This window comes from Pelodiscus sinensis, chromosome 5 (genome assembly GCF_049634645.1).
Source record: "Pelodiscus sinensis isolate JC-2024 chromosome 5, ASM4963464v1, whole genome shotgun sequence".
NCBI lineage: Eukaryota > Metazoa > Chordata > Testudines > Trionychidae > Pelodiscus > Pelodiscus sinensis.
The window spans coordinates 11,334,578-11,360,030 of NC_134715.1; the positions used below are offsets into that span (position 1 = coordinate 11,334,578).

At 47.1% G+C, this 25,453-nt stretch overlaps 1 protein-coding gene across 10 annotated transcripts in view; it reads right to left on the reverse strand.

Annotated features, from left to right (window-relative positions):
* Positions 1-25,453, reverse strand: part of TMEM150C (transmembrane protein 150C) — an 81,235-nt gene that overhangs the window by 3,309 nt on the left and 52,473 nt on the right. For 5 of the 10 annotated variants that reach the window (XM_075929486.1, XM_075929481.1, XM_075929482.1 and 2 more), the window contains 6 exons: positions 21,764-21,845; positions 18,989-19,042; positions 18,816-18,848; positions 18,633-18,700; positions 7,939-8,066; positions 5,685-5,862 (listed from right to left, as the gene is read on the reverse strand). In XM_075929486.1, coding sequence (XP_075785601.1) covers positions 5,685-5,862; positions 7,939-8,066; positions 18,633-18,700; positions 18,816-18,848; positions 18,989-19,042; positions 21,764-21,843 — 541 coding nt within the window. In that variant the 5' untranslated portion in view covers positions 21,844-21,845. Of the gene's footprint in view, positions 1-5,684; positions 5,863-7,938; positions 8,067-18,632; positions 18,701-18,815; positions 18,849-18,988; positions 19,043-21,763; positions 21,846-23,107; positions 23,322-25,453 lie in introns of all 10 variants that reach the window. The other 5 variants (XM_075929484.1, XM_075929483.1, XM_075929485.1 and 2 more) reach the window with 2 other exon arrangements.

Consider the following 25,453-nt stretch of genomic DNA (forward strand, 5'->3'; position numbering starts at 1 on the left):
TTTAACCTGCATCCCGAGAAGAAAGAATCACACACATTTACAACTAAGAATGAATAGTCTTTGGTTTCTTTGACCATGGGACTCTGTTCCGGGCACAAGGATTGTTAGGAAGAGACAGGATCCACCTAACCAAGAGAGGAAGGAGAATCTTTGCAGGCAGGCTTGCAAACCTAGTGAGGAGGGCTTTAAACTAGGTTCGTCAGGGGACAGTGAGCACAACCCTGAGGGGAGTGGGAAAGTTGGATACCGGAAAGAAATGCAAAGAGGAACGAGCAAGAAAGGAGGACCCCTGATTCGAATGGAGAAGATAGGGCGATCAACTGGTTACCTGAGGTGTTTGTACACTAATACGAGAAGCCTGGGCAACAAACAGGAACAAATGGAGGCCCTGGCCCACTGAAGAAATATGATTTAATTGGGATAACGGAGACTTGATGGGATGACTCGCATGACTGGAGCGCTGTCATGGAAGGGTATAGACTGTTCAGGAAGAACAGGCAGGGGAGGAAAGGAGGAGGAGTTGCACTATATGTAAAAGAGCACTATGATTGCTCTGAACTCCAGTATAAAGAGGAAGAAATACCTGTTGAGAGTCTATGGCTTAAGTTTAAAGGAGCAAACAACAGCAGTGATGTTGTGGTTGGTGTTTGCTACAGGCCACTGAATCAGGTGGATGAGGTAGATGAGGCTTTCTTCAGACAACTGAGAGAAGCTTCCAGATCGCAGGCCCTGGTTCTCAAGGGGGACTTTAATCACCCTGACACCCGTTGGGAAACCTATACAGCAGTACACAGGCAATCCAGGAAGTTTTTGGAGAATGTTGGGGATAACTTCTTGTCACAAGTGCTGAAGGATCTGACCAGGGGCCATGCGCAGCTTGACCTTCTGCTCACAAAGAGGGAGGAACTAATAGGGGAAGTAGAGGTGGGTGACAACCTGAGAAGCAGTGATCATGAGATGGTAGATTTTAGGATCCTGACTAAAGAAAGAAAAGAGAGTAGTAAAATACAAACCTTGGACTTCAAAAAAGATGATTTTGACTCCCTCAGATTTGAGGGCAGACCGTCCTGGGATGCTAACATGAAGGGGAAAGGAGTCCAGGACCACTGGCAGTATTTTAAAGAAGCCTTATTGAAGGCACAGAAAGAAACCATCCTGACATGTAGCAAGAGAGGCAAACATGGTAGGAGACCGGATTGGTTTACGGGGGAAATCCTTGGTGAACTTAAGCATGAAAAAAGGAATGCATGGGATGCGTAGTCCTAGGAATGAGACATATCAGTGGATGTGATATACCTTGACTTTAGCAAGGCTTTTGATACGGTCTCCCACAATATTCTTGCCAGCAAGTTAAGGGAATGTGGATTGGATAAATGGACAGTAAGATGGATAGAAAGTGGGCTAGAAGGCCGAGCCCAGCGGGTAGTGATCAACGACTCGGTGTCAGGATGGCACTTGGTTTCTAGCAGAGTGCCCCAAGGTTCGGTTCTAGGACCGGTTTTGTTCAATATCTTTATTAATGATCTGGATGAGGGGATGGATTGCACCCTCAGCAAGTTTGCAGATGATACTAAGTTAGAGGGAGATGTAGATACGCCTGAGGGCAGAGATAGGGTCCAGAGTGACTTAGACAAATTGGAGGATTGGGCCACAAGAAATCTGAGGTTCAACAAGGACAAGTGCAGAGTCCTGCACTTGGGACGGAAGAATCCCAAGCACTATTATAAACTGGGCACCAACCAGTTAAGTAGTAGTTCTGCAGAAAAGGACCTGGGGGTTACAGTGGATGAGAAGCTGGATATGGTGCCCTTGTAGCCAAGAAGGCTAATGGCATATTGGGCTGCATTAAGAGGAGTATTAAGCAGATCCAGAGATGTCATTATTCCCCTTTATTCGGCTCTGGTGAAGCCACATCTGGAGTATTGTGTCCAGTTCTGGGCCCCCCACTACAAAAAGGATGTGGACACATTGGAGAGGGTCCAGCGGAGGGCAACCAAAATGATTAGGGGGCTGGAGCATATGACCTATGAGGAGAGACTGAGGGAGTTGGGTTTGTTCAGTCTGCAGAAGCGAAGAATGGGGGGGGGATTTGATAGCAGCCTTCAACTTCCTGAAGGGAGGTTCCAAAGAGGATGGAGAAAGGCTGTTCTCAGTAGTGACAGATTGCAGAATAAGGAGCAATGGTCTCAAGTTGTGGAGGGAGAGGTTCAGGTTGGATATTACATAAGAACAGCCATACTGGGTCAGACCAAAGGTCCATTTAGCCCAGTGTCCTGTCTGCCGACAGTGGCCAACACCAGGTGCCCCAGAGAGGGTGGACCGAAGACAACGATCAAGCGATTTGTCTCCTGCCATCCCTCTCTAGCCTCTGACAAACAGAGGCCAAGGACACCATTTTATCCCCTGGCTAATAGCCTTTTATGGACCTAACCTCCATGAAATTATCTAGCTTCTCTTTAAACTCTATTATAGTCCTAGCCTTCACAGCCTCCTCTGGCAAGGAGTTCCACAGGTTGACTACACGCTGTGTGAAGAAGAACTTCCTTTTATTAGTTTTAAACCTACTACCCATTAATTTTATTTGGTGTCCTCTAGTTCTTCTATTTAGGGAACTAATAAATAACTTTTCTTTAACGGCCTCTCCACACTACTCATGATTTTATATACCTCTATCATATCCCCCCTCAGTCTCCTCTTTTCTAAACTGAAAAGTCCCAGTTGCTTTAACCTCTCCTCATATGGGACCCGTTCCAAACCCCTAATCATTTTAGTTGCCCTTTTCTGAACTCTTTCCAAGGCCAAAATATCTTTTTTGAGGTGAGGAGACCATATTTGTACACAGTATTCAAGATATGGGCGTACCATAGTTTTATACAGGGGCAGTAAGATATTCTGGGACTTACTTTCTATCCCTTTCTTAATAATTCCTAGCATCCTATTTGCCTTTCCTAACAGTATTAGGAAAAACTATTTCAGTAGGAGGGTGGTGAAGCACTGGAATGGGTTACCTAGGGAAGTAGTGGATTCTCCATCCCTAGAGGTGTTTAAGTCTCGGCTTGACAAGGCTCTGGCCGGGTTGATTTAGTTGGGATTGGTCCTGCCTAGAGCAGGGGGCTGGACTTGATGACCTTCTGAGGTCTCTTCCAGCTCTATGGTTCTATGATTCTATGATACAAAAGAGTTGCTATATATGGCCAATTGTATAAGAGTAATTTAGTCATACTGCTTTATTTCTTGGGATTTAGATACTCTTCTATATTATAATAACCTTTGAAAAGATAGACAAGTAATTTTAAACGCATTGCTGACAATCACAGTGAATGATGGGAATTTAAACAAGTTGGGGAAAAAAGACCTATCCAAGACTTTCAGACGTAACAGCTTTTCTTGCCTTGGTTTCATAACAGAAATGTGAGGAGGACAAAAGGTAATTGTCTCTTGTTATGTTCACTACTGTAGTAAGAGAGAAATACAGTTCTACGCTGTGATAGGCACATTGTATCTGATGCTAAAATTAAGTTAAAACAGAGCTGGGACTGTGGCGCAAAGAGGAACAATCGTTCTGCCAACAAGAATTACATCAAAAACTAAAATGGGTAACAGAATAAGCAGAGCAGGAAGAACGGATGCAAAAAGGGAGGCCAAATGATCACTGGTGAAAATACCCTAATCCTAAACGGAAAGCCCCAAAAGTCAAGGGGACTTTAGCAGATAGGGTCAGGCCAAAAAGCACCAAGGCTGCAAATTCAAGAAGCATCCCTTCTTCGGGACAGCATTTAAGCTAGGGATGTTAAAATGTGTGTAATTAAGTAAGGGTACATCTAGACTACAGGGTTTTGTCAACAGAAGTTTTGTCGATAGATACTGTCGACAAAGCTTCTGTCGATAAAGAGCGTCTAGACCCGTGGTCCCCAACACGGTGCCCGCGGGCGCCATGGCGCCCGCCATGGCGCCCGCGGGGGCATTTCAATGCGCCCGCCAGGTTCTCGGGGCTGGCCTGGCCCCGGGTACATGGCGCACGGGCGCTTGCGGGGGGAGCGCGCTTGGCGGGGGGAGCGCTGGGCGCGCGGCCCTCGGCGGGGGGGGGAGGAGCGCTGGCCCCGGGCACGCGGCCCTCGGCGGGGGGGGGGGGGGGAGGAGCGCCGTCCCTGGGCGCGCGGCACTCGGCGGGGGGAGGGGGGAGGGGGGAGGAGCGCCGGCCCTGGGCGCGCGGCACTCGGCGGCGGGGGGGGGGGGGGAGCGCCGGCTCCAGGCGCGCGGCACTCGGCGGCGGGGGGGGGGGGGGGGGGAGCGCCGGCCCCAGGCGCGCAGCCCTTGGAGGGGGCCCCGCCCCCCGGGCGCGCAACAGGCAAACGGCCACGCCCCCTGGCGCCCGACAACCTAAAAGGGTTGGGGACCACTGGTCTAGACTACATCCAGTACTGTCGACAAAGCAAGCCGCTTTGTCAACATAACAGTGTGGACGCAACGGACAGTGTAGATGCAATAATGCCTTCTATCGACAGAACTCTGTCGATAAAAGGCGTTATTCCTCTTACAATGAGGTTTACATACATCGACAAAACTGCTGAGTTTTGTCGATGTTATGTCGACATAACTCAAAGGCAGTGTGGATGCAGGTATAGTTTTGTCGACAAAAGTCCACTTTTGTCGACAAAACCCTGTAGACTAGACACACACTAACTGTGTAACTGCTGAAAATTCCAGCGGTTACATGCTAAGCAGCAGACAGCTCTCTGAAAGCCAGTGCGTGCAGGCTGTCGGTTTTTAAGCCAGCTCCCCGTGGGCACCAGGAGTCTGTGTTTAACCGTGAACATTAATCGATGAGCCCAGGCAGATGAACGTATAGATTAATAACGGTTATTAACATCCATTAACAACAACAGTATTTAGCATTTCTATACTATCATCCAGACCGAGGTCTCAGTGGGGGGATAAGCATTGTTCTCCTCCTTCCAACAGATGGGAAGTCAGAGAGTAATTCAGTGACCCACTCTCGTCTCACAGCAGGTGTGGGCAGACCTGGAAATAGCTCGCACATCTCCCTCGGGCCTGATTTTCACAAAGGGTGCACAAACACCCAGGTGAGCACTCCCAGCACTCTCACCCACACCTGCAATTGGCACAAACAGGTGACAGAATTAAGCCCACTAGGTGAGGTGGGCTTTGCATGTATAGTTTCTGCCACAAGTGACACAGATGTCAGAATCTGCCAACTGCAGAGGCCACTACGAGGCCCTACTAGAGGGCAGGCCAGGCGCAGTGGAAGAAGTGAAAATCAGACTAATGGGGTAACTTTATCACTCCTTGTTTATTCAAACCCAAGTGATGAGGGAGGACGGGTTTGTGGGGTGGGCACAGGACAGGCCCACGGGTGACAGTGGTTCTGTTCCTTGGCCTGCCACACAGTGCTCCTATACAAATGATCTAGGACAAGTCACAATCTCTCTGAGTCTCAGTACCCTCAGAAGGAAAACAATATTAACCTACCCTGGTGGGAAGGGGAGGAACGTAAGGCTCACTTCATTAATGCCCGAAAACATTTTGAGCGCTAGGATGGATAATACTACGAAGGGGGAAAGTGGGTCTGTGTTACACATTACCTTCTAACTCCCCTCCTTCCGTGATACGCAGATGTGTTATTCTAGGTACCTGCAGGTGCAGCAAGCAAGGAAAAAGGATACAAAGGACCACGCACAGGGTTATAGCAGCTGACAAGAGGACTCGCGGAATCCCAGCTTTTCTTCCTTCATTCTTTAGGTTTATTTTGAGTGTCAAGGCAGCCTGAATCCAGCAGGCGAGGGTCCCAAAACCAAACGTCAGGGAGGTGCCAACATTATGGATTTCTTCGTCACTGGAGAGCTACAAAGACAAAAGAACTTATGAATGATTGCTCTGATACCTCCCAAAGAAAAAAAAAAATCTATGAAAATCCTCCGTGTGATCCTAGTTTTGGGAAGGGGGACGGAGGGTGTAGTATCAAAGAAGAGTTGTTAATGGGTAAGACAAAGCCAATGCTGCCTTCCTACCCAGTTGCAGCATGAAACAGTGTAAGCGTATGGAAGGTCAGCTGTTTAGAGCCTCGCTTATGCACAAGCAGAATTTCTTCCCAAAGGGAAGAGGAGCAAGCAAAGCACTATCCTGCCCACTAGCTCTCCAGTGAGAATGCTGCAGAAACCACACAAGAGACTTTCCTGCAGAAAACCTGTGGCCAGTGGATGCTGGGCCAGCGTTGTGTGTGAACACGGACGCTCAGTCCCTAAGGGACCTAAAACCGTTCTAAACTACAGCAGTTAACTTTGTTGTTTTTTAGGATTTTCCAATTTACAGACAATTAGCTAGCTGAGATAAAGAAGACATGACAGCAAAAACTGCAGCTCTGAAGTTGCAAGCACCCTTGCTGGTGGCAAGAAGGAACTGAGGGTGGAGGGAGCCTGGCAGCATGTTATCCAGTGCAGCATGTGCACCCTACTCCAGGGAATGCTACAGCCGGTCCTCGGATACTGCTCAAGGAAAAACCCTCCGGCGCTGGTGCACACCCCCCTATGTTGAATGGACGTGAGCAAGCACTCAAAGAAGAACCAGCCTTCACTCAAGAGTAAAATACAGAAAATAAAGGAAAACTTTAAGATCCAGTTTCTTAAAGCTGACCCCAGCCTCTCGCTGCTTCCCCTTTATACAGCTGGACAAGCATCGGGCTAGCTCTTACAACTTGGAGGTTCCCAAGCAAAGCCATGGCCGCAAGCTGCTACACAGGGAATGGGCACTTACGGCAATGAAGTTACACGGAACTGGTGAACACCAGCTGAATCTAGCCTAAAGTATCTGACTGGTTCATCCTTAATAAAAAGTCAACCACGTGATTACTGCCAACAGATTTTTTTTTTTTAAGAAAACCTATGTATTTTTCCAATTTGGTACAGATAATGAGCCAAATTCTCTGCTGCCATGAATTCGCTGATTTCTGTACAGCTATGGCTGCAGAGAATTGGCCCTGCTTGATTTCTCATCCCTGCACAGCAGTTACCCGTCAGAGTTGCATAGTTAGCAATCCAGTAGGAGGAGATTTTCCAAGACACAGAGGGGATTTAGAAACACAACCTCCACTACTTTAAATACTTGGGAAAATCCTCCCCCTAAGATTTCATTTGCACCCAAGAGACAAGCAGACACACCAGTACAGTGGACACATGCCCCATTTTAGAGCAAGTTTGTGGTGTCTCAAAATGACGGCTGACAGCTAGTTTGTAACACGCAGAACAGCTTGTGAATTGCAAGAACGACAGCCAGGACAATGGCTCACAGCAAGAAATGTCTTGCGTGTTTATAAAGTCCCTCTTGTGGCCTGTCTAAGCATATACAAGAAGTAACACACTGATACACTCTAATCACAGACAGCAACTATCCTTATGGCAGCTGTGTGTGGCATCCCTGCTTGGCACATATGTGCGTGCAAGCTCCCAGGGCTGGCCATCCCCCAGCGCCGTCCTCCCACTTAGGCACACGTCTGTCAAGCCTGACACTTGCCCCCAGGTGAGGTAGATTCCCAGTTGCTATGGAGTGCCAGAAAATGGAACACTAGGTGACACAGATTCAAATCCTGCCTGGGAATAGAGGGTTATTTCTCTTGGGCTTTAACTTAAACTTTTAAATTAACAGGAACCATCAGTGCTATTTGCGGCAGTTGCAGCCTCCCCTCTGCCACCAGGGAAGCAATGTAAAAGGCAATAGGCAGGGGTCCTTTGAGGAGCTGAGAGCATGGACAGCCGTGCTAGCAGCCGTACTGCCATAGGCAGCTCCAAAGAGCAGAGAGATCTGTGCTTACAGCAGGTAGGTCTGCCAGCGCAGTTTTACCAAGATAATGGATGCGGCCATCATGACATGGAGTTGGTAAATGACACGTTAGTTGCCAATAAGCTGGAAATGGGAGTGGGGTACCTGAAAGTTGCCCAGTAAGGTCATTCCGAACGAGGCCAAGCATAACGCAATCAGTCCGCTGATGTTCAGCCAGGGGTTTAGCACCTTTGGCTTCAGCTGTATAAAGCGGAGAACAGCAACGACAAGCGCTGAAAAAGGAAAGAGAACACCGGACGCGCAGTTATAAACATGCACAGCACACACCTCTGGGGTGGGGTTTCCCAAAGGAGACAGAGGTAGGCCAGTGCTAAGTGCTTCTGGACGTTCCACCGTGCCTTTCATTACAGATAGGCAATAGCACTGTCATGGCTCCTTCCCCACTCTGGCATGATAAATGCAGAAGTGGGGGCCAGCAAGTGTACCCCAAAGCCTTATCTACCAGGCTTTGGTATCAAACTCCCCCCAAAATCTTAAAAACCTAGATCTTGGGAATAAAACTTCCGCTGCCACCACCCAAATATTGATAAAGAAATCAGGGGAAAGATCATTTGGGAAATCTTACCCCTAAAATAAAAATCAAGGCCACCACTGCCAGGTTAATAAAAAGAAAAGAAAGAACTTTTATTATTACAACAATATTCCTCTTGCAAACATAATGACTAGATAGGGAGGTAACAAAATATACTCATGGAGAAACTCCATGGGCCTAGAACTTAGTTACAAAGAAAAGCCAAAACATCTTTTAAGCAGTGCCAGATCTCAGATCCCATACCCAATCCATAAAACAATAAAACCTAACGAAACTACCTAAACTTTACTGTACTTACAGAAAATGAAGAATGGTGTCTTGGAGAGAGAGAGACATGCTTGTCCCTCTCTGTAGCTGCAGAGAACTCTCTCAGAGAGACAAAAGGGAGAAAAGAAAAAAAACCCAAATTCCTTTATCCCAGTTTGAAAAGTCCCATCTACATTCCTATTGGTCACTCCACCTGGCTAGGTGTAGTTAACCCCTTAATCCCCAGGCTGCTGGCTAACCCTCATAATCATGACAAGCACCGTCTGTAATTTTGGACACCTGTCCACTAAAAACAAAGTCCTCGTCCATAGCAAAAGGCACGTTAGGTAGCCAACCCCACGTTTCATATACGGCTCAATAACATCAATGTCATTCTCAAGAATTAAATTACTCCAGTGCAAAGGGCCCAGACTGTGTCTTCTGGTCCCCCTTACGACCTGTTTTGAGGGTTTATGTGGAGTGTAAGTCCTTTTTCATCCGCTCCAAGCTTCTTTCATAAGTAGATTCCACTGATTTAGTTTGGTTCATTCAGCACTGATTTTTTTAAAAAATAGGTCAGATTTGTTATATTAGCCTGATGACAAGAGAGAGTCCTGCACCTCCAGGCCTCAGGCTGAAAACCAAACCTGATCAGTAGGAACTAAAAGCAATAACCACCTGATGGACAGTCATGTAAAATGAACTGCTGATCTCAGTCCAGCTCTTGTGAAACACTGTCCGTCTCACAGGTGAAGTTTTGCTAGTGGTCTCGCTGCAGAGAGAATAAGAACAGAGGAGGGGCCCAGAATTAGAACTCAGCTACTTAATCTGTTCATGAATTCAGGTCCCAAGCTGGCAAACAGTTCCAGCCACATAAAAAAAATTGACTTTTTTTGTGGGAAAAAAACCGGGATGGATTCATTTCGAAAATGTTGATCCATCTGAACAAAAAATTTAGATTTTGTTCATTTGGGTGAGAGAAACTAAAAAACATGAAGTTGCGGTTCAAAATTAACTGATTTTTCAGTTTGGCCCCCAAACCAAAAAGTGACCATTTTCTCAGCACTGTTGCGCACCAGCGCCACTCTCACCCCTATGCAGTCCTTACAGGTACTTACAGGTCGTGGCTGAGACACAGGGGTAGGGCAGCGTTGGGATGATGGCATTGATGATGCTCATGCTGCACCTGCTCCTAACAGACAGGTGTTGGTCTTAAGCCATTGAAATTAATGAGATTTCCCCCATGCACTTCAATTGGATCAGGATCAGATATAAAATGAAGAGCTTCCAGGGATTTCAATTCAGCATGTTGCCCAAGTAATACATTAAAAGATAAATGATGCAGCAGGAAGCACTGTTTACCAACCAGCACATCAGCAGCCGATTAATCATTTACCAGGTATTATTCCGAAAGGGGGGTTCCATTGGATCTCTTTGACTCGATGCAGAGAAAATGTACTCTTTACTGTGGCTCTATTGAGTTTCACCCTGGGCAAAATACTAGCCTCAGCCAATGCATAGGCATGACCTTTTCATCTTAGGGTATGTCTAGACTACAAGCCTCTTTCAAAAGAGAGCATCTAGACTGCAACCTCTTCTTTCGAAAAAGTGAGCCGCTTTTTCGAAAGAGAGCACCCAGGCAGTCTGGATGCTGTTTTGAAAAAGCCCTGTTGGCATTCAAGAACGCCTTTTTTCGAAAGAACACTTTCGAAAAAAGGCATTCTTCCTCGTGAAATGAGTACCGCCATCGAAAGAAAAGCCGCGTTCTTTCGATTTAATTTCGAAAGAACGCGGTTGTCGTCTAGACACAGGTGAAGTTTTTTCGAAAAACCCTGCAGTCTAGACACAGCCTTAGTTATTTACCCTTTCTGTTGATAGCTCCAACATAACATGACAGTCAGTTTATTTTTGAGGACGGCATCACCCACTATAGAGGCACTTAAATTACACAACCTTCCTCTTCGCAAGGCACCCCAAGACAGTACTATTGTACCTGAAATGAACCGCCTCTCATGTGCTGTTGCTTCGTTACTGTCAGAGTATAAGAGAGAGGGAGAATCCTAGCTCATAAAAGATCATATAAACTAGGGAGCTGTGCCCCCTGCTCACTACGGTCGCCTACCCCCCACCACTGAGTCTGCCCCAGGCCCGGCTCTTCCATCCTTCTCCCCTCCCGGCTGCTGACTCACCCCCCAACCCTGTGATGAGTTTGCCTGGCCACCAGCTAAGCGCCTGTGCAGAGGGAGAGCCAAGCTCCCATCCCCATGGAGAGGCTAGAGGTCAAGCAGCTCGGCACTAGCAACAGTGGCCAGGCGGGCGAGGCTGAGGCGGGCAGTGGGCCTGGAGCGGAGGAGCCCAGCAGCGGAGCTACAGGCATGGTGAGCGGGCGGGCCCGCTAGTGAGGGCAGTCTGGCTGGAAAGGAGGCGGTAGAGGGACTCTGCTCCAGCCTAAGTGCCTCTGGCAAGTGCCCCACTTTACTGCTTGTCAACCCCCTCCAGCCACTGAGGCAGCCCCATCTCCCCCATCTGCCTGGGAGGGCCAGGCCGAGGCCACGGCTCTCTGCCCCCAGCCGCCAGTGGGACTCAGGAACTGGGCTAGGCGGCAGCTGGGCTGCAGGAGCCAGAGCCCGGCAGCAAGCAGCAGAGCGGGGAGCTGGAGCTGCTTCCCACCGGGGCCCCCGACCCTCCTGCAGGGAAGCCAGGGGCCAGTGTGTATCCCAGAGCACCCGCCAAAGAGGGGCCGCAGGGGAGGCCCAAGCCGTGGCTGCTACTTCCCCTTCTGACTCTGCCCAGGTTGGGGGGCAGGGCAATGCAGAGTGACGTGATGACATCACTCTGTCCTCCTGCAGTACATTTTTTGCATATATATATAGAAAGAGATGTTCTATTATTATCACCACCTGAATCGGTCAGTGTAAAAGGGAAGGAATCGTAGGATTTTAATTTCAGTACACACACTGGTCCTCTTAAGATTCTGCCACCGATTTTAATGGAAGACAAATTGTGCAGTAACTATGTGATGCAAACTAACACGATCGACTGGGCCTGTAGGACCAATGACTTTTGGGTTCCTCTGTTTTTGGATGTCAATGAAAACACTTGGAAGGTGCCAGATATTCAACGATGGACACTCGGTACCTTCTGAAAATTAGGGCCCTGTAAAATTTTGCCTCAAAATTAGCAGGCCCACCAGCAGCAATTCTAGGCCTCAGGGCAGAACAATCAGTGGGCCCCCCTGCACACAAAAGTTGTGCCTGCACATTGGACAGTGCTGCAGCTGCCAGCTGCACTGCTGAGTGCGCTCCTCAGACACAGCCAGGACTTCCACATAGAATCATAGAACCATAGAGCTGGAAGAGACCTCAGAAGGTCATCAAGTCCAGCCCCCTGCTCTAGACAGGACCAATCCCAACTAAATCAACCCGGCCAGGGCTTTGTCAAGCTGAGACTTAAACACCTCTAGAGATGGAGACTCCACTACTTCCCTAGGTAACCCATTCCAGTGCTTCACCACCCTCCTAGTGAAATAGTTTTTCCTAATATCCAACCTGGACCTCTCCCACCACAACTTGAGACCATTGCAACTTGTTCTGCCATCTGTCACTACTGTGAACAGCCTCTCTCCATCCTCTTTGGAACCTCCCTTCAGGAAGTTGAAGGCTGCTATCAAATCTCCCCTCACTCTTCGCTTCTGCAGACTAAACAGACCCAACTCCCTCAGCCTCTCCTCATAAGTCAAATGCTCCAGCCCCCTAATCATTTTAGTTGCCCTCCGCTGGACCCTCTCCAATGCGTCCACATCCTTTTTGTAGTGGGGGGCCCAGAACTGGACACAATACTCCAGATGTGGCCTCACCAGAGCCGAATAAAGGGGAATAATGACATCTCTGGATCTGCTGGCATTGCTCCTCCTAATGCAGCCCAATATGCCATTAGCCTTCTTGGCTACAAGGGCACCATATCCAGCTTCTCATCCACTGTAACCCCCAGGTCCTTTTCTGCAGAACTACTACTTAACTGGTTGGTCCCCAGCTTGTAACCATGCTTGGGATTCTTCCGTCCCAAGTGCAGGACTCTGCACTTGTCCTTGTTGAACCTCATCAGATTTCTTGTGGCCCAATCCTCCAATTTGTCTATGTCACTCTGGACCCTATCTCTGCCCTCAAGCGTATCTACCTCTCCCTCTGGCTTAGTGTCATCTGCAAACTTGCTGAAGATGCAATCCATCCCCTCATCCAGGTCATTAATAAAGATATTGAACAAAACTGGTCCTAAAACCGAACCTTGGGGCACTCCGCTAGAAACCGACCGCCATCCTGACATCGAGCCGTTGATCACTACCCGCTGGGCCCGGCCTTCTAGCCATCTTTCTATCCATCTTACTGTCCATTTATCCAATCCACATTCCCGTAACTTGTCGGAGACCATATCAAAAGCCTTGCTAAAGTCAAGGTATATCACATCCACTGACTTTCCCACGTCCACAGAGCCAGTTACCTCATCATAGAAGCTAATCAGATTGGTCAGGCACGACTTGCCCTTTGTGAATCCATGCTTGACTATTCCTAATCACTTTCCTCTCTTCCAAGTGTCTCAGAATGGATTCCTTAAGGATCCCTTCCATGATTTTTCTAGGAACCGAGGTAAGACTGACCGGCCTATAGGTCCCTGGATCATCCTTCTTGCCTTTTTTTAAAATGGGCACTACATTTGCCTTTTTCCAATCATCCGGGATTTCTCCCGATCTCCACGACTTTTCAAAGATAATGGCCAAAGGCTCCTCAATGATATTTGCCAACTCCCTCAGTACCCTCGGATGCATTAAGTCTGGACCCATGGATTTGTGTACGTTTAAGCTTTTCTAAATAGTTCCTAACCTGTTCTTTACCCACCACGGGCTGTCGATCTTCATCCCATCTTGCTTCACTTAGCGCAGAAGTCCAGGAGCCGACCTTGTCCGTGAATACAGAGGCAAAGAAAGCATTGAGTACTTCAGCTTTCCCCACATCATCTGTCACTAGGTTACCTCCTTCATCCAGTAGGGGCCGCACACCCTCTCTGATCATCTTCTTCTTGTTAACATGCCTGTAGAAACCTTTCTTGTTATCCTTCACATCCTTAGCCAGTCGCAATTCCATTTGTGCTTTCGCCTTCCTGATAACCCCCCGGCATTCTCGAGCTATACCTTTAAACTCCTCCCTGGTCATTTGTCCAAGTTACTTTTTGTAAACTTCCTTTTTGTGCTTAAGTTCAGCAAGGATTTCCCCTGTAAGCCAATAGGGTCTCCTACCATGTTTACCTCTCTTGCTACGCGTCGGGATGGTTTCTTTCTGTGCCTTCAATAAGGCTTCTTTAAAATACTGCCAGTTGTCCTGGACTCCTTTCCCCTTCATGTTAGTATCCCAGGGGATTCTGCCCTTCAGATCTCTGAGGGAGTCAAAATCTGCTTTTTTGAAGTTCAAGGTGTGTATTTTACTACTCTCTTTTCTTTCTTTAGTCAGGATCCTGAAATCTACCATCTCATGATCGCTGCTTCCCAGGTTGTCACCCACCTCTTCTTCCCCTATTAGTTCCTCCCTCTTTGTGAGCAGAAGGTCAAGCTGCGCACGGCCCCTGGTCGGATCCTTCAGCACTTGTGTCAAGAAGTTATCCCCAACATTCTCCAGAAGCTTCCTGGATTGCCTGTGTACTGCCGTATTGGTTTCCAAACAGATGTCAGGGTGATTAAAGTCCTCCTTGAGAACCAGGGCCTGCGATCTGGAAACTTCTCTCAGTTGTCCGTAGAAAGCCTCGTCTACCTCATCCACCTGATTCGCTGGCCCGTAGCGGACACCAACCACAACATCACTGCTGTTGTTTGCTCCTTTAAACTTAACCCATAGACTCTCATGCCCATAGGTTGCCAACTGTCTGTGCAAATCTAAAGACCCTGGCAAATCTAAAGACTCCTGCCCTGCTCCTTCTCCAAGGCTCTGCCCCTGCTCTCTCCATCCCTCCTCCCTCTGTTGCTGGCTCCCGCCACTCAGATACATACTTTCAGCAGGCCAGGGCAGGCAGTTGGGTGCAGGAGAGGGTCAGGTTCTGGGAGGGAGTCTGGATGTGCAGTGTAAGGCACGCACTCTGGGCTGGGACACAGGGTCGGGTTGCAGGAAGGTAGTGTTTACCTCAGGCTGCACCCAAAGCAACAGACACATTCTTCTGGCAGCAGCTCCTAGGAAAGTCTCTGCCAGGCAAGGTGGGGGAGAGTCTCTGCATTCTGCTGCCCACAGGCACTGCCCCCGCAGCTCCCATTGGACTCAGTTCCTGTGGGTAGTGGCATGCAGAGACACCCTCCCCCCTACTCCTCCACTCTCCATCCCACAGGGATGTGCTGGCCGCTTCCGGGAGCAGTGCAGAGTGAGGGTAGACAGGAAGCCTGCCTTAGCCTAGCTGTTCTGCTGATGGCCAGAGGCCCCCTGAGTCCTTGTAACTCACTTGGGGCCCAGTCAATTACCCCCTTCCTCCCCTACAAATTAGACACTCAACAATTAAAGCACCCCCAAAATCACTAGTCACTTTTGAAAATGTAGGAAATTGATTGTTTTTAATCAGTGACAAAGAGTATTCAGAAACAAGGCAGCAAAGGAACACAGGAAAAACAGCAGTGTTCTCAGCAACAAAAATGTTCCTTCTCCATATCAAAATGGAAAGATGGTATCCTTTGCGGAGGATGGATGTTAATTACTCTTGCATATACCAGATGGTACTATGCCAGATGAACGATCATAAAACAGCAATGAACTTTGTGGGGTCTCTGAGCTAAAACTAGTAAAATCCAATCTCATTAATTATTTCTTAGAATCGTGAGAGAGTTTTTGGGGCACGGGAATGAAAATAAGGATTAGCAGAAATAGGTATGATCTGAAAAAGGGAAAATATTTTAGTAGATAACTAAAAACATCAAAACTAACCAGAGCTGATTAGGAATTTTCTTCTTAAATTTTTTTCATTAGAAAATTCTGATTCATCCAAACAAAAACTGTTTTCAGGAAAGGGTTGTTTTTTTTATAAACTTTTTTATTTTTTAGTTGAAAAATTAAGTTGTTCAAATATTTAGTTTTCAAGTATTTACATTAGAAATTCCAGTTTTGTTTTGACTTTTCGCTTTGAAATGTAAGATTATATCCATTATTTTAAAAAAATAGTTGTAATCACAAATGAAATTATTGAAGCGAAATGGTTGAAACCCGAACTATTTTTTTTTCCAGATTTTCAGGTCACAAAAGTTTTCTGGATTTTAATTTTTCCAGGCAGAAAAAGGCCCTATTCAAGGTAGATTCTCCCCACCTCTAATATCTCAAAAGTGCTTAAAGGATGTGAAAAACATTCCCTGCCTACTTCTAGAACCAAACAGCTGCATAGGTGTGATGTGGAACACCCACATAGCACTATAATGCTCAGAAGGCAAAATCATTTTGTTGATCTAAGTGCTGAGGACCCACCTACGGAGCATCCAGCCCCAACATTTTTAATTGAAAAACAGCCTTCTTCAAAGAATGAAAACTTCCATGAAAAATTGCATGACAATTTTACCTACCTCTAAGATTGAGCAATCCCTTTTATGCATGTGGTATGCCTAATAATGCCAAAGGGAGTTATGCAGGAAAACTAAAAGAGTATCCTACACAAAAGGTCACTGACCTCGGCACCCTTATTCCTTGCAGAAGCTGCTGGCAAGGGCTCACTCTGAGTCCAATTTAGCAAGTCTTAACAAGGCTCGCTAAATCAAACTCCAGAAGATTGATTGTGGCAGCATTGATCTTCCGTTTAGTGAAGACATGGCCTCAGAGCTAATTAGAGCAAACTGCTTTATCCTGATATGCTTATGGGCATTAATCTAATAACAAATCGGTTGTATTTCCAGCCTTGGGGGTTCCATAGTTATAGTTATTCTGGGTGAGATTACATAGCTATAGTAATAATGGGTGATTAATTACTAGAGAGAGAAAATGCTGATGGAAAGTAGTAGGTTTTAGCTTCAATATCTAGTTCTTTTTTTCTTTCATCACAACTGCATAAACAACTTTCATTCATTTTCATGCACATAATAAAAGCTCAGATTAAAAAAAAAAAGGGCTGCACACAGGTAGGCTCCTGCACACACACAGAAGCCTAGGGACTTTAATGGGGCTTTGTGAGAATGCAAAGTCTACAGAGCTGACTGCAGGAGAGTAGGGCTTTAAATTTCAGTAGCGCAGCAGGAAGATGTGCATTAACTAAGACACTGGAATCTGAGATGATGATTCCAAAGTATATAGTGTTATATTTGATTTTGAGAGCATAGATTGAAATGATGTGTATAGAACCATAATTAGCTTTGTGTGTGTGTGCGAGAGAGAGAGAGAGAGAGAGAGAAAAATCAATCATATACATGTTATGAGCAAGGACCACACAGACAGTGTCAACTAGTGCAGCTCCATCTGGACAGTGAAGCAGGCTGATTTCTACTAGATGAGGTTCTGGCCATAAATAAGAGTGTCTATAAGAGATAGTTCCTTTCAAAAGTCTACTCTCAACTTTCACTCCATCTTACTGTACATATCCGTACTTTCAGGCACAGTAATTATGCGACCAAGCTGTTCTACAGGCCTCTTCATCAGCAGGTCTCTAAGCATTTAACGAAGGGGCAGGTGAGCCGCTTGCCACACCATGCCTCTGGGCAAGTGCAGGGAGATCCATGCTCTTGGAAGGTGCGAGGTCAAGGGCAGCCAGTCCTCAGCATCACACAGCATGATCCCTCCCCCTTCCCCAGCGCTGCCTGGAGGGCACCGAACAGCCCCCCTGCCTCCTCAGCTAGCCCTAATTGCTGCATGGAGCACTACGGCAGCAATTTAAACAGCTCGTGGCTCCAGGCACCATCACTGCTGCAGCCTCTGCCCAGGCCTCTTTGAATAACCAGGTCCCAGGGCAACTGCCCCCTTTCCCCACCCCCATCAGGGGGCTTGTAAAGGAGGTATCAGTACAAAGGCACAGGGAGGTGAAGTGAGTTACCTAAGGTCACACAGCAGATCTATGGTTAAGCTGGATGTTGCAATTTACTCTTGGCGTTAACTCTGCCTTGGAGTGATACCACGAAAAAAACCACACCATGATGATGATGCATTACAGTGTTTGCCGTTAAACTGATTTTAAAGTAATTAGATCCCCCCCAACACACACACACATTTGCCTTTACTATGTCACTCCAGGGCAGAGTTAAGGCTGTTTGGATGCCCTGACTGTACCTTTCTACCCTTAACACATTCACATTTGAGTGCCACCCCAACCCTGAATTTCCTGGGTTTGGGAATGCGCTGAACTTTGTGTGGGGGACAAAGAGGCTGCATCCCTGTTTTAAGTGCACAGCTCTGCGTTAATTATGAGGAGTGGCATTTCCACCACATTCACAGCAATGTTGTCACTAAGTCTGTCTTTGCCAATAACAATGAAATGTTAATTCAGCATAATCATTTTGATTAATTTGCTTACACAGATTCAGGAGCAAATACTTACAGAATCTCAGGTATAACAAAGTTTTATTGACAAAAACAATAACTTTTTTTTTCAAGCTTTATAACCATCTAACGTGTTAGTAAAAAGCTTTACCCATATAAGAAGAAAGTTGTGAACGTTCATATTTTTACTAATAGAATTTAAAAAAACCCTCAAAAATAACATTTTGTCAAATGCAACGACCAATTAATTACACTATCCCATGCAGCATTTTACAGTCTCGGTAAACAAAAAAAATATCATTCCATGCACCAAAAACACACAGTCTTGCAGACTCAAGGTTAAGGTGAAATGATAAAAGAAGAGAATAAAATGGGAAGTTATGAAGGTGACATGTATCCAGTTTTGTTCTGTTTCTGAATAGTTACAAAATAATCAGCTTTTACAGCAACATCTACTGGATTTTACTCATGTTCCAATGACTTAACATGAATTAAGAAACAACAAAAAATCCCCATGCGATTCCTACCTAGAAATGCTGCCATGTTCATGACTTGGCTAAATACACAGCTTGCAGGGGGTGCATCACCTGCAATACTTCAAAAATATAAAGCGTATCATTGTAACTCTACTAAGACAGCCAAAGAGAGAAGTAAGTAACACTCATTTATCATGATACTTGGGGAAGAAAGGGGAGGGAGAATCTGGTTACCTTATGTAAGGGGGGCTTTTGGAACCAGCTTTCCTAGGTGACAAAAAAGAAAAACACACAACAGAAGCCAGAATTAAAGATTTTGCTGTTTTGTCTCTCTCTAAAAAATTTTGTTATAAGTTATTCGTTTAAAAAACAATCACCAACAACAAACTCCAGCAATAAACTCTTACCCATCTGGCAGGTTTAATGGGATAATTTTGTTATCTTCCACAGCTATAAAATATCTGCCAAAAGAAGAAAGAAGCAGTTTAGAAACTATAAACAATGCAAATACAATACCCAGACAACCATGTTTTTTCATTTATAAATTTGTTTAGGGCCCAATTCAAGAAAGCACTTTTAAGAGTGTAATATCCATTCATATTCAAGAAAGCTCTGAAGCCTCAGTTTAACTTTAAGTATGTGCTAACATTGGATTGAAATCAGTCACACTTACTTAGATTTAAGCATGTGCTGAAGTGCTACTTCAAAGTGGGGCCTTGATTAGCAACGTTAATCAAAGCCCCTGTTTTCCTGAAGGTAATTATTTCTGACCACAGATCACAACACTGTTTGCTACTACCACTGGCACTACTGATATCAAAGATAAGCTGTTGTAATAAAGGATAATATGGCTATTCAGTCTTTGTCTTCTGCTTCCGCAGCAGAGAGCTATTAATATGAAGAAGAATTGAAGCAGTCTAGCAGAAACCATTGGGGATAGGTTTTGTACCTTTTGGTCACATAGATCATACGATACAATTGAAATGCAAACAGGAAGAGCCATTGTGGATACTGTAACCAGATAACTAAGATTCCAGTCCATCTAATTATAGGACAGTTGCAATTTAGCCTTATTTATTTCTGCAGTGCTAATCACTTGCAATTTAAAGATTACCTGGAGGCAACAGTTCTCACAATGTCCACCTGCCCTACCGAATGAGGTCACTTCTCTACTGTATACTGCATAAACCATTTCCACCTTTAAAACTAGCGCTGTTCTTTTCTCTTTTTTACATCCAGCATGAAATACTGTCCCCCACTGAAATTAATGAGAATTGTCAATGACTTGAGTGGAAAGAGAATTCTATTGGAGACGTTTACCAATGTATAATCGGCACATGCTACAGTAATACAAGTGTGAGATGTGAGAGAGTTGCTAAGAGACTAACCCTTATTTTCTGACTTGAGTCATCTGACATGGGCCAGGATTAAAAAAGGTTAATTCCCTGTTGACATGACAGGGGTCAAAATCCAGCAATTACTGTTACAACTGCAACCATAATGTACATACTCATTAGTTGGAGTATCATTAATGCAAGGCTCCTGAACCGTGGCCAAAAGCAAATTCATAGAATCCTAGGGCTGGAAGAGACCTCAGGAGGTCATCAAATCCAGCCCCGGCCCAAAGAAGGACCAACCTCAACTAAACCATCCTAGCCAGGGCTTTGTCAAGCTGAGAATTAAAAACCTCTAGGGATGGAGATTCCACCACCTCCCTAGGTAACCCATTCCAGTGCTTCACCACCCTCCTAGGGAAATAGTTTTTCTTAATATCCAACCTAGAACTCTCCCACTGTAATTGAGACCATTGCTCCTTGTTCTGCCATGCCTCACTACTGTGAACAGCCCTTCTCCATCCTCTTTGGAACCTCCCTTCAGGAAGCTGAAGGCTGCTATCAAATCCTCCCTCACTCTTCACTTCTGTAGACTAAATAAGCCCAAATCCCTCAGCCTCGTAGGTCATGTGCTCCAGCCCCCTAATCAGTTTGGTTGCCTTCCACTGGACCCTCTCCAATGCGTCCACATTCTTTCTGTAGTGGGGAGCCCAGAACTGGATGCAGTACTCTAGATGTGGCCTCACCAGTGCAGAATTGCTGCAGGTCTGGGGAGAGCTGGTTGCTTCTCCTCATTTCCAGCTGCTAAACCACATTTTAAAACAAGAAGTTAAGGTACATAATGACTCTCAATACTATTTCACTAAGGTCTCAGTTGTGAGCAGGCCCATGCAACTGTACAGGTGAATTCAGAGTCACAAAATGTGCCCTTACTCTTCAGTGTGTCCAATGCATTGCAGACCACACTGTATGGGGGGAGAGAAGCCTCTCTGGGAGAATGAGGCAGAAGCGGATAGGCCAGGGAAAGGGCTGGGAGGAACCTTGGCTCTGCTGCCTGCAACTTGCCAACACAGAGGCAGAAGGAAGTCGTGCCAGGAAAAGGGCTGGTGGCAGCTTGCTCCTCTACAGAGCCAGGGGGAAGCAGGGACCAAAATGTGTCTCTGCAAGTCGTGAGTTGCCCTGCCCCTAGGCAATGCAGCTACATGCTGCTTCTTGCTGAAAGCCAATCACCAGCTGCCAATCCAGCCCAATATAAGCAGTACAGGAGTTGCCTCGGGGGGACGGTCAGTGAGCAACTCTCTCTAGTACAATGTCCATTCCCTTGCAATATTTGGGATAGGGATGTAAAAGAGTAGTCGAATAGTCAACTACCCAATAAGCCCAGGCTTATCAAGTAAAGTCGATTACCCACATTCCCCTCCCAGCTGCCTCTATATCAGAGGTGAGGTTGAGGGGGAAGCAGGAGCCAGTGCTGGGGGGAGCCGGCTTAAAAGCCGGCTCCCCCTAGCACCAGCTCTGCGATGCAGGGAGGACAGTGGAGGCAGAGGCGTAGCAGCAAAAGGCAGAGCCACAAAGGTCAGGACGCAGCATGAACTGGGACTGAAGAAGTCCTAGCTCACGCCGGGTCCCGGACCTACTCCTGCTGCGGCTCTGCAGTTTAAATGTGTAAGAGCTGGGCTGCCTGTGGCACCGAAGCAGCCCCTTATCAACTAATTGTGCATGCGATACAAATTGTATCATGTACATGATTAATCTTTTACTCGCTACTTAACATCTCTAACTTGGGAATGTATTATTAACTCAAGTCCCCTTGCCTGTGCCCCAAAACCCAAGCAGAAGGTCACTTACACTATCCATAGTCCAGCTGAAGTGAACAGGGTGAAGACAAGAGGTAAAAACATCCACACGCTGCATTTCTTCCCATCCATGCCTGATAGAAACCAAGACAGTAAAGAATAATGCAAAACAAAGAAAACACTTGTAAGAGTTACTGGAGACATCACGTCCTTCCCCCTCTCGAACATTTAAAACAAGTCTGCCTAGGGACTGTGTAACGAAACAGAACCTGACAGTGCAGAACAATCACTATTGCCCCAGGCTCGCGCAGAGTGGTTCAGGTACCCCCCGAGAGAACACCTGTGCTGTAAGATACTGTTCAATGCATGGAAGGGTCCCAGAATCTAGCCCTGATGATCATCAGCCCAGGAATTAAAAGCAATCTAGAATCCTTATTGAATCATTAGTTACACTTCAGCAGGTCCTGACATGGTAACCGTTCTTTTCATTTTGCAAAGGGGGAAAACTGAGGCACACAAGCCCAGGAGAGATGGTCAAATGTGCTGAAGGATGTTAGTAGCAGGCATATGTAAAACTCCCTCCCTGAGAGATCTGCCCAAGAACACACACAGCTGGGAACAGAACCAGCGACCCTACTCCCAGTTCTCTGCTCTAACCAGCAGGCCACACTCTCTCTTAAAATGGCAACCTAGCTTCCCACCACCAATTGTGTTCTCCTGAAAACCCACATATGCTCTTAGTGATGGCCATAGCTCAAAGAGTCACAGATTCCAAGGCCAGGAAGGACATGGTGATCATCTAGCCTGACCCGTGGAACACAGAAAACTTCCCCCAAATACTTCCTCATGGGTGGGTGCTCTTCCTCCCCACCTCCCCAGTTCTCATCATCAGCTCTCACACTGTGCAAGCTATGCAATCAACAGATCAGCGCACTCTGCTGAATTCAAAGATTCAGTGTTCCAGTACTGACATCCTGAGTGTCACCTAGGTTAGGAATTCTTCAGAAACTGAATTACTGACATTTAGGTTGAAAGCAGGAGTACGTGGGTGTCAGATTCTTGGTAAATTCAAACATGCAGAAGAGCTCAATTCCACAGGGGAGCATTCTCCAGAGGAAAACATGCAAGATGAAGACTTTACCAGGACAAGAATAGCGGTTTGCTATTGCTACAACGTACATCATTTAGAAATGCTAATTTACATCACAAAGCCCTTGAAATACGTACATCCTGCCTACGTCCTTTGGCAATGGAATGGCGGGAGGGGTTTGCATGTACAAATTTCCTTCAAGCTTGAATAAAGACTAAGAGATGCAAAGTGGGAAAAACAAGGCGAAACCATCAACTTTCCTTTCAGTAAGATAGTAGCACCCCCCTTTTCCTGCCCCCAACTCACTGTCAGTTGTTGAGCTGATATTTCTCGGGGAGATGATCACCCAGCACCCCAGTGATGATCTGAGACAGGTTTTAGGATCACTGATTTACTGGCCGAGCTTGATGGCATTTCTTTGTCAGTCTGTCTGTCATGTGATAACTACTGAACATGCAGCCAATCAATTCCAGAATCTCAGAGAGCATTGCAGGTATCGAGGGCCAGGACCTTCTTGATCCTGGGGGAAAGCAGAAAACAAAGGGGGGAAATGGGGGGCACATGGAGTTCCTGCCACCTGATTAGCAAAAGCCACAGGAGAGATTTGATCCACAGACAACTGACAAATGGTAGATGGCGCCTATTAACGCCTCCCAGTATAACAATGCCCCATTGCATCTCTGCTTCACCTCCCAGTAGAGTTTACTATGTGGACACTCGACATGGCTTGTCACCCAAACTAACATGGGGGGAATGGGAGGGTACACTCAGCCCTGAGTACAGCAGAGAACAGGCACAGTCTTAGAGCAAGGCAAGCAAGACTCGCTACCCTGCCTGGGAGCTGCCTGGCAGCCGGCCATAGAGACAAACTTTGCCAGCGCCTGTTTCCCCTCCCGCAGGTACCAGGGGGAGGCACTGGGCTCCAGCCCCCACCCCCGTAAATGGGACGAGACAGACTGCCACCGGCCTGTCCTGCAACTGCTCGCAACAGATCCCTGCTCACACCTGGTGCCTGTCCCATGACGGGGAAGCGCTGGCCAGGCAGAAGAGAGTCCCAGTCTGGGATCATCCCTGCCTAGGGGGGTGCCCTGGTCAGAGTGAGGGGAAGAGAAACCCTGCTCCACTGAGAGAATTGCCCCCTCCCCATATCCTGTAAGAGGATGGGGGAGGAGTCTCATGTAAGGGACAGGAAGAGGGGAGAGGTCTCACACATGGGGTAAATTTACCCCAGCGTACTGGAACACAGAGCGGACGCAATCGTCTTCCACCGTACTGGAAATGGTCTCAAGTGGCAGAAACTTGAACAATAATCTCCAAAACGAAATCATTTACCTTCAATTATGGCTGTAATAGTGTAGTCGATTAACCGATAAGCAAAAGCGTATAGGTTAATGCTATAGACCACACGCATTTCCTCCCTCCCCCCACACCAGTACATTTTAGCAGGCTGGCCAGCAGCCTGGCTCCGTCCTGGCTTGCGTTGGGTCCAGGACCTCCCCCTGCTGCAGTTCTGCATTTAAAGTGTATTAGGAGCTGGACAGGCGGGCAGCCCAGCTCAGTCCCGACTTGCACCGAGTCCGGGAGCTCAGACCTCTCCTGGACAGGGGCTGCTGCCACCCTGCACTGGCTCCTGGAAGTGGCTGGCATGTCCCTGCAGCCCCTGAGAAAGGCAGAGCAGGGGGTCGCCACATGCTGTCCTTGCCTGCAGACACCACTCCTGCAGCTCCCATTGATCAGTAATGGGGAACCGTGGCCAGTAGAAGCTGTGGGCTCAGTGCCTGTAGGTGAGGGGCAGCACATGGTGCCATAGAGCCATTGCTGTACATGCCAGCTGCTTTCAGGAGTGGTTCAGAGCCAGGGCAGGAGTAAGTTGCCTTAACCCCTCTGTTCTACCACCCGGAAGCCATCTCAGTTAAGTGGTGCCCAGCCAGAGCCTGCTTCCTGAACCCCTGTCCCAACCTTGAACCTCCTCCTGCACCCAACCTCCTGCCCCAGACATGAGTCCTCCTGAACCCAAACTCCTTCCCAGAGCTTGCACCCTGAAATCCTCCTGTACCCCACCCTGGGCTAAGACCAGAGCCTGCACCCCAACCTCCTACCCCAGCCTGGTGAAACTGAGGGTGCATCTACACAGCACCCTTAGCTCGAAATATGCTACACAATTCGTGCTATGCGCTATTCCAAAATGTCCCTTAATCCTCGTGGAAGGAGGCTTACAGGGACGTCGGACTAGCACGCCCATTATCCCGAAAGATATTTTGTAATAACGGGTGCGCTGTCAAGATGCAGAATAGCTATTTCGGGATACCGGAAGGATCCCAAAACAGCGCTGCAGTGCAGACGTACCCTCAGTGAGGATGGGGGAGTAAAGGGGATGGAGTGAGCAAGGAGAGTCCTCAAAAAAGGGGTAGAGCAGGGGCAGGGCATTGAAGAAGGGGTGGGAAGGAAGCGGCGTACGGGTCTTTGGGTTTGAGGTAGATCTTAAATTGCACTTAAATTGAAAAAGTGACCTTGTGGTTAAAGAGGCTGGAGACCACTGCACTGTGACCTGCAATGGTGGTAGCCTACAAAGGCCGTATGGGGACTGCTGGCATCCCATAGCCTTGGCATTGTCCTGCCCACAGCTAAGGATAGACAGTAACAAAGTTAGAG